General features: G+C 42.9%; 1 protein-coding gene across 1 annotated transcript in view; it reads right to left on the bottom strand.

Moving 5' to 3' along the window:
- Positions 1 to 14,234, bottom strand: part of MEGF11 (multiple EGF like domains 11) — a 590,966-nt gene that overhangs the window by 65,826 nt on the left and 510,906 nt on the right. The window contains exon 13 of the mRNA XM_058156456.1: positions 13,952 to 14,086. Within this exon, the coding sequence (XP_058012439.1) occupies positions 13,952 to 14,086 (135 nt within the window). The remainder of the gene's footprint in view (positions 1 to 13,951; positions 14,087 to 14,234) is intronic.

Here is a 14,234-nt window from a genome sequence, read left to right as displayed (position 1 = left end):
TTTAATCTATCTGAAATTGGACAACTCTTCACCAGGAGTCTATGGAGATTCTCAGTCATCCAGGTTACGGATGTCCCAAAGGTGCTTTTTCCAAGAGGCAACTAGACTTTCTGGCTTTTCTTTGAAGATGTTTCGCTTCTCATCCAGGAAGCTTCTTCAGCTCTGACCGGATGGTGGGGAAGGGAAGGATTAACACTCCTTGCAGACAGCTGGTCATTTGCATCCTTTTAGAGAGTCGTTGAGCCCACTGGAAGTTTATCTGTGTCCTATTTGCACCGTAGTAGTGCAAATAGGTGTGGAGCCTTCTTGACTGCAGGATGTTTTCTGCCCTGTGTTGTTTCACTGTTGAACACAGGCTCGGAGCTGAAGAAGCTTCTTGGATGAGAAGCGAAATGTCTTCAAAGAAAAACCAGAAAGTCCAGTTGCCTCTTGAAAAAGCACTTTTGGGTCTTCACCTGGAGAAGGTGTGAAATAGTGATCAGGACTTCAGACCTGAAAATTATTTTGCCCACCTTTACTATAATATATCATTTCTATCTTATTTAGTTATTTTTCTAAAAATTCTTCTCCTTATCTAGAGGAACGATCAAAGAGGGAGGCAGTTTTGTAAACTTGGAAGCCAATTTACATCTGAAACAAAGCAGGCTGAAGAAAAGAGATGGCAAGAGAAATATACCATCTTAATTTCAATTTGGGAGGGGGAAAAAAGTACTTTATGTTAATCCCAAATAAAATATTGAACCGCCTCCTCCTTCTCTTCCTCTGTCTCTTTCTTTTCTCATATTTTTTCTTCCGAAAAAAAATATGTATCATTTTGTATGCTTGCCCATTATGATAAATTGCAACACCAATTGTCTTTAATTAGAACATGAATATTTGATGGAAATCCTGCTGGCTGGATCAACATTTCAAAGGGAAAGCAGGGACGCTCAACAGATTGAAATCAAGAAAAGAGAATTTGACTTAATGAGATAATTAGTCCCGCTCCAGACTTTGAAAAATAAGCTAGATTCTTCTAAGAAATCAAGACATCATTTCCTGAAAAGAGAAAATTAAGTGTTTGGTCTGCTACTAAATGTTCCACACCATGGTGATGTCCATTGCAAGGAGAAAAGAGGACGCCTGCATTTGGTCTGGCCCTCATTATTATTATTATTTTTTGCATTTATATCCCGCCCTTCTCCGAAGACTCAGGGCGGCTTACACTATGTCAAGCAATAGTCTTCATCCATTTGTATATTATATACAAAGCCAACTTATTGCCCCCAACAGTCTGGGTCCTCATTTTACCTACCTTATAAAGGATGGAAGGCTGAGTCAACCTTGGGCCCGGTGGGACTTGAACCTGCATTAATTGCAAGCAGCTGCTGTTAATAACAGACTGTCTTAGCAGTCTGAGCCACCAGAGGCCCTTTGATTATTTGATCTTCTAAGCATGATCTACATTGAAGACATGATAGCAGGATTTCAATATTTGAGGGGCTGCCACAAAGAAGAGGGTCTCGACCTATTCTCCAAAGCCTCCTGAGGGCAGGACAAGAAGCAATGGATGGAAACTGATCAAGGAGAGAAGCAACGTGGAACTAATGGAAATTTCCTGACACTAAGAACAATTAACTAGTGGAATGGCTTGCCTTCAGAAGTTGTGGGTGCTTCATCACTGGAGATTTTTAAGAAGAGACTGGACAGCCCTTGCCTGAAATGGTATGGGGTCTCTTGCTTCTGCAGTGGGTTGGACTAGAACAGGGGTCTCCAACCTTGGCAACTTTAAGACTTGTGGACTTCAACTCCCAGAATCCCTCCCAGACTTCAACTCTGGGAGTTGAAGTCCACAAGTCTTAAAGTTGCCAAGGTTGGAGACCCCTGTTCTAGAAGACCTCCAAGGTCCCTTCCAACTCTGCAATTCTGTTATTGTGACCTCATCAGGTATGCCATTAAACAGAGTGCTGATTCAGGTGCCACACTAATTCAGGAGTGGATGACAGCCATTTTAACACAAGAGATTTATATTTATAATTCATTTATAATTATTTTGGCTGGCAAAGGGCACCACAGTACAAGGAAGACAAATTTATGACGTTACAGGAGGGACAGAAGAATACAGAAATACGGGTAGTCTTCAAGTAACGACTGTAATGGCTCCTGCCAATCATGGATCCATCTTTTTTTTATTTTTTTATTCACATTTATATCTCGCCCTTCTCCGAAGACTCAGGGCGGCTTACAGTGTGTAAGGCAATAGTCTCATTCTATTTGTATATTTACAAAGTCAACTTATTGCCCCCCCCCAACAATCTGGGTCCTCATTTTACCTACCTTATAAAGGATGGAAGGCTGAGTCAACCTTGGACCTGGTGGGACTAGAACCTGCAGTAATTGCAGGCAGCTGTGTTTTAATAACAGGCTTCTTACAGCCTGAGCCACACCGCGGCCCAAGTCGTAAAAATCAACTCACGAAGGTCATAAAATGGGTTGGTTATGGGGCCGATTTGATTTTACAACCAATGGCTCACTGTGGCTCAAAATCACTCAACCTTCTTCATGGCAGTACTAGAATTCACAGACTCCTGGTTTCTGGCCTGATCCCTTAACAATTAGACCAGTGGTTTTCAACCTTTATAGTGCTGCAACCTCTTTAATACAATTCCCCACGATGTGGCAACCCCAACTGCAGAAGGGAAAAAAAAGCGGCAAACTGTTTTTTTGAATTTATCGCGCCTGAAGCCATATTGGCTAGCGATCTGAACTGCTTGCGATTGCTTTGAGGACGGAGGCATTAAAGTGGAGACTCCTCCCCTATTAAGTTTATCGCACCTGAAGCCAGATTAGGTTAGCGATTGAGAGTGATTGCAGCTGGCTTGAGAGGGAGACATCAGAGCAAAGATTTCTCTCTTTTTTAATTCATCGCGCCTGAAGCCGAATTCGGCTAGCGATTTGAAGAGCCTGCAGCTGGCTTGTGGAGTCAACCATTGAAGCGCGATTCTTCGACTCGCAAATATACTCCCCATATTTCCAATGGTCTTAGGTGACCCCTGGCAAATCGTCATTCGACCCCCAACGGGGTCGCGACCCACAGGTTGAGAACCGCTGCATTAGACCAAACTGGCCATAGTTTGTTATGAGTACAAACCATCTCTCCTTCGCACACTCTTACCCCTTCTCTGGTCCAACCACAAAATCACTGTTTGTGTTTTTCTACGCATTTGACTAAGCCTGGCTCTGTTTTTGAAACGATGCTTCAATTGAAGCAAACTTGCTGTCAACAAGCCAACTTCAAACCATAGTTGCAAAGCCAAAGGGCAAGGCCCTTTATTTATTTTATTATTTAGATTTTTATTATTTAGATTTTTAAACCGCCCTTCTCCCGAAGGACTCAGGGCGGTGTACAGCTAGATTAAAACAATTAAATACAAAATTAAAATAACAATTAAAATACATATTCAAAAGATGGCCGAAAATTAAAACCGTCGAATTGACCTATACTAAAATACCCCAATTTAAAATTATTAAAAATTCAGAAATTTGAAAATTTAAAAATCAAGCCAGTCCCGTTTGGATAAACAGATATGTTTTCAATTCACGGCGAAAGGTCCGAAGGTCAGGTAATTGGCGTAAACCGAGGGGAAGTTCGTTCCAGAGGGTAGGTGCTCCAACAGAGAAGGCCCTTCCCCTGGGGGCCGCCAGCCGACATTGTTTGGCGGACGGCACCCTGAGAAGAACTTTCCTGAGAACCTTCCACCCGATAAGCTGCAGATAACCTGAAATGGCCATTTGTATTCCCCCAGTATCCCTCCAGAAGGCCAGGGAACCGGAGCAGAGCAAACCTAATCTCCGGTCTTATTCTCACGGTGCTAAATCAAGGCTGAGCTTTATGTCCGAACGCGGCTACGCTCTTCGATGAACCTGGCGCAGAGAATGCTGGAGGACAACAAGCCATAAATCATGACCACAACTCCTGAATCCTGGAGAGCGATGTTTTTTTTTCATATGCTGGGATGCTGGTAACCAAAGAATTATTATATAAATCCACCCCCTGATTTATGGCCGTGGATTATTGTTTATCAACATTTTAATTAGTCTCCTTTCTACAGAAGGGCGAAATAGAGGACATCAAAGTGATTTGGGTGTATTTGCTGGAACTCTTTCGTTTATGATATACGGTACATTCCCCACGTGTTTTTCTTCCTTTTTTCCTCCCATTTTATAATTTCATGTCCTACGCAGATTGTTTACAGCGTTAATTGCTACTTTAGACAATACAGTTTGTCAATATTTATATAATAACAGAAGATGAGCCTGGTGTCTGGTTTTGCTTGGGGTTTTGTAACATTATTACGTAGGTTTTTTTTTATTTGTTTCTTTAATAAAACACACAAACCACATTCAGGATACTTGGAACACCCTGCCGTGCTATTATGGAAAGCGCTGTAAAACAGTCACTGGTGTTGTTGTTTTTTTTAAAAAAAAATCTAGAAAAATTAACAGTTGGGTTCGACAATTTGTTAAGCAGGGCTGGTATGCCTAGATAGAGTCTTTGCAAAAAGATCCAGCAGAGCTGAAAATAATAGGCAGGCGGGCCAACCAAAATAATGGAGGGGTTCGCATTTCTAACTTAACATAACATAATAACAGAGTTGAAAGGGATCTTGGAGGCCTTCTAGTCCAACCCCCTGCCCAGGCAGGAAACCCTACACCATTTCAGACAAATGGCTATCCAACATTTTCTTAAAAATTTCCAGTGTTGGAGCATTCACAACTTCTGCAGACAAGTTGTTCCACTTATTGATTGTTCTAACTGTCAGGAAATTTCTCCTTAGTTCTAAGTTGCTTCTCTCCTTGATCAGTTTCCACCCATTGCTTCTTGTTCTACCCTCAGGTGCTTTGGAGAACAGCCCGACTCCCTCTTCTTTGTGGCAACCCCTGAGATATTGGAACCCTGCTATCATGTCTCCCCTAGTCCTTCTTTTCATCAAACTAGACATACCGAGTTCCTGCAACTGTTCTTCATATGTTTTAGCCTCCAGTCCCCTAATCATCTTTGTTGCTCTTCTCTGCACTCTTTCTAGAGTCTCAACATCTTTTTTACATCGTGGCGACCAAAACTGAATGCAATATTCCAAGTGTGGCCTTACCAAGGCATTATAAAGTGGTATCAACACTTCACATGATCTTGATTCTATCCCTCTGTTTATGCAGCCCAGAACTGTGTTGGCTTTTTGACTTGGGAAAGCATAGAGCAGACATGTCCAACCGGTGGCCCACAGACTGCATGCAGCCTTGGAGAGCGAGTAATGCAGCCCCAGAAAATAATAAATATAAGAAAATATACATTAACTGTATTATAGGTTTATATGGGGCCAAGCAGTGGTGAAATCCAATTTTTTTTACTACCGGTTCTGTGGGTGTGGCTTGGTGGGCGTGGCTTGGTGAGTGGGCAGGGGAAGGATACTGCAAAATCCCCATTCCCATCCCACTCCTGTGGGAAGGATACTGTAAAATCTCCATTTCCATCCCACTCTGGAGCCAGCCAGAGATGGTATTTGCTGGTTCTCTGAACGACTCAAAATTTCCACTACCGGTTCTTCAAACTGCTCAAAATTTCCGCTACCGGTTCTCCAGAACCTGCTGGATTTCACCCCTGGGGCCAAGGCAGAGAATGTAGAATAATAGGGCTGGAAAGGACCTTGGATGTCTTCTAGTCCAATCCCCTGCTCAAGCAGGAAACCTTATATTATTCTGGACAAATGGTTGTCCAGCCTCTTTTTAAAAACCTGCAATGATGGTGCACCCACAATTTCTGCAGGCAAGTTGTCCCACTGATTAATTATTCTCCCTCACAGGAAATTTCTCCTTAATTCTCGATTGGATCTCTCTTTGATAAGTTTCCATTCATTACATCTTGTTTTGCCTTCAGGTGCTTTGGAAAATAAGTTGACCCCTCCTTCTGTGTGACAGCTCCTCAAATATTGGGACACTGCTCTCAAGTCACCCCTGGTCCTTCTCTTTACTAGACTAGCCATGCCCAGTTCCTGCAACTGTTCATGATATGCTTTAGCCTCTAAATCGCTTATCATTCTTATTGCTCTTCTCTGCACTCTTTCTTGACTGACTTATTGAGTGAAGACAATTCCTCTTCACTCAATGAGGCCCAGGGAAATCAAAAGATTGGATAAAAAGGCAGGACAAGAAACAATGGACGGAAGGAGAGAAGCAACCTGGAATTAAGGAGAAATTTCCTGACAGTGAGAACCTTGCCGTCAAAAGTTATGGATGCTTCACCCCCTGGAGGTTTTTAAGAAGGGACTGGACAGCCATTTGCCTGAAATGGGTCTCCTGCTTGAGCAGGGGGTTGGACTAGAAGACCTCTAAGGTCCCTTTCAGCTCTATTCTGACTACCATGATGTGGAATGTTTGAGTCTCTTTACATTGGAAAAATAGAGGCGGAAGTGACATAATCAGACACAGGATGCAAAAATGGAGTTGGGACAGTAGTGAAATCCAATTTTTTTTACTACTGGTTCTGTGGGCGTGGCATGGTGTGGCTTGGTGGCTGTGGCAGGGGAAGAATACTGCAAAATCCCCATTCCCTCCCCACTCCTAGGGGAAGGATATTGCAAAATCTCCATTCCCACCCCACTCTGGGGCTAGCCAGAGGTAATATTTGCCAGTTCTCTGAACTGCTCAAAATTTCCACTACCAGTTCTCCAGAACGTGTCAGAACCTGCTGGATTTCACCCCTGGGTGGGGATCCATGTATCAAACATTTTAATGATGTGGACTTGAAGAAGATACATGATAAATTCCTTCCTGCCTTTCAAAACAGAGTATTTCTTCATCTAGGGAATAAGTTTATTATGGTTTGATCTGACTATGTGCCATTAACTTGTGTTTGACTCTCAGCTATGATTGATTCAATCAAGCATTTTCCACAGCCACCCATCTCAATGAAGAGATACTGGATGGCTTACATTTCCAAATCTATAAAAGTAATTAAATCAATAAAAAAGCATTTAAAATATCAAAAACATTCCAAAAACAAATATATACATATATGGATAGATCTTCTGCTGAATGGACTTGGTATATGACTCAGGGGAATTGGGATATCTTAATTAATCTATCTAGTATATCTATGCTGTTTTGGAATAACTACAGGGAAAATACATACTTTCACAAATTGGTGAATTTGTCCAAACCTTGGAAATTACTGAGGCGAGTACTTATATAAGTGGGTAAAATTATAAATGAAAAAAAAAAATAGATGCCCAATGAGCATTTTTAAGAATATTCAACTGAGGCTAGTAATAAAATAAACTCTAATATGCTGTTAATTTATAGGCAGGCAAAGCAAAAATGGTGACATATGCAAACTGGAAGTATGATCTATCCTTAGATCCATGGGACAGTCTACTTCATTTTTCCCCCCATTTTGTCTTCAGGCAAGATTAAAATCTTTCATTAACCAAATAAACCACATCAAAGAATTCTCTGATTGGCATAGTTTGATATGAAAAGAGCTGGGTTGCTTATAGGAAATTTAGAGTTGTTGACTGGTAATAACTGTAATGTATAAATAAGGTATTGATGTTGATAAATAATGGGTATTTCTGGGCACATTTTTTACAGCAGAGGTCACCAACCTTTCGGATCTCAGAGACCACTAAATTTATAATTTTAAATCCCATGGACCACAAATATGATCTGCTTAATGAGCGGCTGGGTGGGCGTGGCAGGGTGGTCATGTGACTGGGTGGCCATGGCCAACTCAATGTCACTCACGTCGAAGGGCACCTTGCCAGCCTCTATTCAATGGGAAGCAGTTGCTGGAGCTAAGCAGCCACCACGAGAAAGAGTTGGCAAAACAGCCGGCTCAGTTCAAATTGGACTGAGTGAGAAGGAGGCTCAGCAGAAGCACCTCACTGAGGACTACAAGCATTGGTTTTCCAAACAGAGGGAAGACCTGCGGGAGTGCAAGAACAGGTACTGGCGCCTGGAGGCTCAGTGGACTGAGATGGTGAGCCAGTTCCAGCCCATGATGCAGTCCCACTGGAACAAGGCCCTCCGACTCTTCGCCACCAATGGCCCTTCCCTTCAGCCTTCGCCCAAAGCCCCGCAACAGGAGACTGAAGCAAATCCCAAGTCAGAATTTCTGCCCCCCTCTGATCCACACAAAAAGATCCGAAGGCAAAGTTAAAAACTGGCTAGAGGAGATAACACAGAAATCAGTAAAGAGAGAGCCAGAGCAATTTTTACTAGGGATTCCCACAGGAAATTACACAAAAGAAATACAATATTTAACATTACACATATTAACAGCAGCCCGCAGTCTATGCGAAAATTGGAAGAAGGAGAACTCACCAACAGAAGAGGATTTAATTAAAAAAAAATCTTAGAATGCGCAGAGATGGACAAATTAACAAAAGAACTCAAGGAGAAAGAGGATTCATACTATTACAAAGTGTGGTGTAGATAGTATGAATGGTTGGAAAATAGGAAAAATGAGGAAGAGAAATAAAGGAGAGAGGAAAATGTTGAAGATCAAGGTAAAATGTAGACGAAATAAAGGAAGATAGATAATAAAAGTAGATTAAGACATTTTCCCGTGTAAGGTTGAGAGTATCTTGGCGATGTTTCGACGAGGACTCACTCATCATCTTCAGGCTGGTGCTTTCGGCTTTGTGCTTGTGTGAGCAAAGCGTAGTCGGAGCTCCCGTCTCTATAAATACCAGTGGGGAGGTGGGGAGTGTTGCTGTGAGCGGGTTGGTTGGCTGTGTGGTTGCATCTTGATTGGTAGATGGAGATGCAACCACACAGCCACACAGCCAACCAACCCACTCATAACAACACTCCCCACCTCCCCACCAGTATTTATAGAGAGACGGCAGCTCTGACCACGCTTTGCTCGCACAAGCATGAAGCCGAAAGCACCAGCCTGAAGATGATGAGGGAGATCTCGTCGAAATGTCGCCAAGATACTCTCAACCTTACACGGGAAAAGACCCGAATATGCCAAGAGCTACATATCTATACCCGTGAAAAGCTACAAAAACAAACAAATATATATATAAGGACCAGAAGCCAGACCACAGCTGCAACATTAGCCATTTCAAACCCCTCCAATCCATACATGCAGCAGACTGACACCCACTATGAAGATGTAGCACGACCACAAAGCCAAACAACAGCTATGCAGCTCACCAGCTCAAATCCCTCTGCAACACAGACTAAACTGAGCACAACCAAGCCCCCACCCAAACAGGACACACCCCCAGCCAATCAGAGCACAAAAAAACCCCCAGCCAATCAGAGCACAGCCAAGCTCCCACCCAAGCAGTTCAAACCCCCACTAGCAGTTAAAAGGAAGAAACAGCTGCGATCACACATTGCTCCCAGAAGCACGAAGCTGAAGCCTGAAGATGACGAATGAGACTTCGTCGAAACGTCGCCAAGACACTTCCAATTTTACACGGGAGAAAACCCGAACAACCAAAGATCTACATATATATATATATATATATATATATATATATATACACACACACACATACATACATACATACATATATATAAAGATCCTGAAGGGGGAGACTCTCTGCAGCAACACAAATGCTCATTGCACATATCTGTCCCAAGGGGCCATAGTTTGAGGACCCCTGATTTAGTGCAATATAAAAAAATGCAAATAATTTTTCTCCGGACCACCAAAATTTTCTCAGGGACCACCAGTGGTCCATGGACCACCAGATGGTGACCGCTGCTTTACTGCTGCTTTACCGTTGCCCTGATAAGGCTAAATCAGGGCAACTGGACCAAATTTTGTTCACCTGAGACGTTTGGTTGCACATCTATGCAAATTCATCAGTCAGAGCAAAATTAGATAGGCAGAGAGCCAGATCATTGTTGGAATGTACTGATTCTTGCCACACCAAATGCGGGGATTTCTCCCCAAAATTGGCTTGCACTATGTCAATCAAGTTTCAATCATCCAGGTCAAAAACGTCTAAAATTTAATCTTGACTCTCTGACTGTTGCGCCCCTTCCTCGACCGGGATGCCCTATGCATGGTCACTCATGCTCTTGTTACCTCTCGCTTGGATTACTGCAATGCTCTCTACATGGGGCTCCCCTTGAAGAGCACCCGGAGGCTCCAGTTGGTTCAGAATGCAGCTGTGCGGGTGATAGAGGGAGCCGTTCGTGGCTCCCATGTAACACCACTCCTGCGCAGGCTACACTGGCTACCTGTGGTCTTTCGGGTGCACTTCAAGGTTTTGGTTACTACCTTTAAAGCGCTCCATGGCTTAGGGCCGGGATACTCATGGGACCGCCTACTGCTACCGATTGCCTCCCACTGACCCATGCGCTCGCACAGAGAGGGACTCCTTAGAGTACCGTCAGCCAAGCAATGTCGGCTGGCGGCCCCCAGGGGAAGGGCCTTCTCTGTGGGGGCTCCCACCCTCTGGAATGAACTTCCTCCTGGACTTCGACAGCTTCCTGACCTTCGGACCTTCCGCCGCGAGTTGAAGACTTACCTATTTATTCGCGCAGGACTGGCATAGAAATTTTAGTAGTTTTTAATATTTTGATATAAATTTTATGGGTTTTTTACGGTTTTAAATGGTTTTAATTTTGGTCTTATATTTAATAAATTTTTTAATTATTGTTTTATTGTGTATATAATTGTTGTTTTATTTTGGCTGTGAACCGCCCTTCGGGAGAAGGGCGGTATAAAAATCTAATAAATCTAAATCTAAATCTAAATCTAATCTACTGTCTGCCTAATTATTTTTGCTCTGATTGATGAAGTCGCTTGGATGAGCAATGTAACTTCTCAGATTGACAAAGTTTGGTTGGATTGCCGTGACTCAACCTTCAAATACCTTTGGCCTGGATGTCTATGGAAATTCTCAGTCATCCAGGTCATGGTTGTCCCAAAGGTGCTTTTTCAAGAGGCAACTGGACTTTCTGGTTGAAGAAGCTTCTTGAACGAGAAACGAGACTCCTTCAAAGGAAAACCAGAAAGTCCAGTTGCCTCTTGAAAAAGCACCTTTGGGACAGTTTGGCCTGGATGATTGAGTCTTCATTGACATATTCTTTGCAGCAATGAACCAGGGTGAAGTCATCCATATCCGACACACAGAAGTGGGGGCATTTGTGGGATGCATGTACGGGCATCCCTTCGAGTCAGTGTTGACCTCTGGTGATGCCCTAAAAAAAAATCTCTGCCGTTTTCTTGGTGAGTTTTTTTCAGATGCAGTTTGCCACTGCCTGCTTTCTAGGGCTGAGAGAGAGTGACTGGCCCATGGTTAGTCAACTGGCTTTGTACCTAGAGGGCTGGGCAGGGGACAGAATGTACCTGCCCTCAGTATGGAAGGGATTGCCACTCTCGAATTGGCCTTTTTAGTCACACTAGATGCTGTTTTAGGATCTCGTTCCAGAGCACAATACTATAGTCTTTTGAGACTGAAGGATGCCAATGATGGGTCACCACAATATAAAAAAAATGTAGAGACTCTGGAAAGAATGCAGAGAAGAACCACAAAGATGATTAGGGGGCTGGAGGTTAAAACGTATGAAGAACTCTTGCAGGGATTGGGTTTGTCTAGTCTAGTGAAAAGAAGAGCTGGGGTGACATGGTATCAGTGTTCCAATATTTGAGGGGCTGCCACAAAGAAGAGGGGGACCAACCTATTTTCCAAAGCACCTGAAGGCAAGACAAAGAAGCAACGGATGGAAACTAATCAAGAAGAGGAACAGCCTAGAACTAAGGAGGAATTCTCTAACAGTAAGAACAGTTAATTAATGAAACTGCTTGCCTTCAGAAGCTGCTGGTGCTCCCTCACTGGAGACTTTTACAAAGAACTTCAATTTAGAACTAAGGAGACGTTTCCTAACAGTGAGAACAATTAACCAGTGAAACCAGTTTCCTTTAGAAGTTGTGGGTGCCCCATCACTGGAGACTTTTAAGAAGAGACTGGACAGCCACTTGTGTAGACTGGTACAGGGTCTCCTGCTTGAGCAGGGGGTTGGACTAGAAGACCTCAAAGGTCCTTTCCAATTCTGTATTCTGCCTAGAACTCATATGGTCTCCCAATTTTTCCCCAGTTGCCTTCACCATTACACCAAGCTGGCTCTTTTTGTTTGTGAGATTGCATATCACAAATGTGTCATTTGCCTACAACTCTCCGCAATAGTCCAAGAATGCATGGAATCTGCTATGGGGCCCATTCCCGGGTTTATTTCACCCCGACGGTGAAGTCTGGCCTATTAAAGTTGCTGCTGTTGATGATGCCCAAAACTTCCTGTGTGCAACTATACTAGGGTTCTTTCTTGTGGCTTGTAGCACAAATCAGACCCTCTTTTATTGATAGACACTAACAAAGCCCATTTCAGATGGTTTTAAAACAAGATTTCAGTGAAGCAGTTGGCCTCAGGAAACTCGGAGCTGCCTCGTTCCTATATTAACAATACAACTTAGAAGTGTGTTGCTTTTCAGATGGGCTTTGACTGCTGGGTCAGTAGCTTGGTGAATTTAATTTATGAGCACATTCCATGTGCACTTGAATATCTACATTAAAGAAATTTCTTATTTATGCCTGTTGTCTATGTACAAAAAAGTAACTTTTGCCTAACAACTCAAGCAATCTACATTCTTTAGAGCCAGGGTCTCCAACCTTGACAACTTTAAGACTTGTGGACTTCAACTCCCAGAATTTCTCAGCCAGCTTGCTGGCTGAGGTATTCTGGGAGTTGAAGTCCACAAGTCTTAAAGTTGCCAAGGTTGGAGACTCCGGCTTTAGAGCACAGAACATAGAATAACAGGTTGGAAGGGGCCTTAGAGGTCTTCTAGTCCAACCCCCTAATCAAGCAGGAGACCCAACAAATATTCCAGCCAAATCTCTATTTGTAAACTTCCAGTGATGGAACACCCACTAGTTCTAGAGGGAAGTTGTTCCACTGATTAATTGTTGTCACTGTCAGGAAATTTCTCCTTAGTTCCAGGTTGTAGCTTTCTTTGATAATCTTCCTGTCCTGTTCTCAGGTGCTTTGGAGAATAAGTTGATCCCGTCTTCTCTGTGGCAACCCCTCAAATATTGGAAGACTGTTATTTTTTTCTTTATTATTTATTTTATTTATTTATTTTGTCAAACACAACAGTATATATAAGTATAAGCATGGAATAGCCATACAAATTGGATACAACCAAAGGGAACATTAGGACAGGAATGGTAGGCATGCTGGTGCTCTTATGCACGCCCCTTATCATGTCTCCCCTGGTCCTTCTCTTCACTAGACTAACCACGCCCAGTTCTTGCAACCGTTTTAGCCCCCAGTCCCCTAATCATCCTGGTTGCTCTTCTTTGCACTTCTTCTAGAGTCTCAACATCTTTTTTGTATTGTGGTAAATTACAAACTGCTAGGCCACATTGTCCAGGTCTGGAGGCAATGCAAGACATTAGATATTTTAAAAAAACGTGCCTCCAGTTGGCCTTATAGGATGCAATCAATTACAGGTAGTTCTTGTCTTACAACAGTTCATTTAGTGACCATTCAAAGTTACAACAGCACTGAAAAAAGTGACTTATGACCATTTTTCACCTTTATGGCCATTGCCACATTAACCATGGTCACGTGATTTACATTTGGATGCTCAACAACCGGCTCATATTTATGATGGTTGCAGTGTCCCGGGGTCACGTGATCCACTTTTGCGACCTTCTGACAAGCAAAGCCAATGGGGAAGCCAGATTCACTGAACAACCGTGTCAACTGTGCTGATTCACTTAACAACGATGGCAAGAAAGATTGTCAACCGGGGAAAAATTCACTTAAAAAAAATATCTCACTTAGCAAAAGAAATTCTGGGCTCAAAATTGGAGCCCAAATTTTGTGGTCGTAAGCCGAGGACCACCTGTACTTATAGACTTACGGAATCAGCAAAATGCCACCTTACCTTGGTTGCAGAGGGGGCCGAAAAACCCTGGCAGGCAATCGCATTGGCCTGTGACATGATGGCAGGGAAGTGTGCTGTGAAGACATTGGGGACAAATCTGGTTGCAGTGAAGCCCGTAGAAACCAGGGGGACAAACTAAGAGAGAGAAGCACATAAAGCAGAAAAAGGAATAAACAAAACCGTGGACGAAGCTTAAAAACAAGATATTCATCTCCATCCATTGCAATGCACTTCGGAAGACTTTTTTTCCCAATTGATGGGATATAAGAAAGGTTAGATAAGG

Source organism: Ahaetulla prasina, chromosome 13 (assembly GCF_028640845.1).
Source record: "Ahaetulla prasina isolate Xishuangbanna chromosome 13, ASM2864084v1, whole genome shotgun sequence".
Lineage (NCBI taxonomy): Eukaryota > Metazoa > Chordata > Lepidosauria > Squamata > Colubridae > Ahaetulla > Ahaetulla prasina.
Note: the sequence above shows the minus strand (reverse complement) of the source record. Positions and strands in the feature narration are given on the sequence as shown.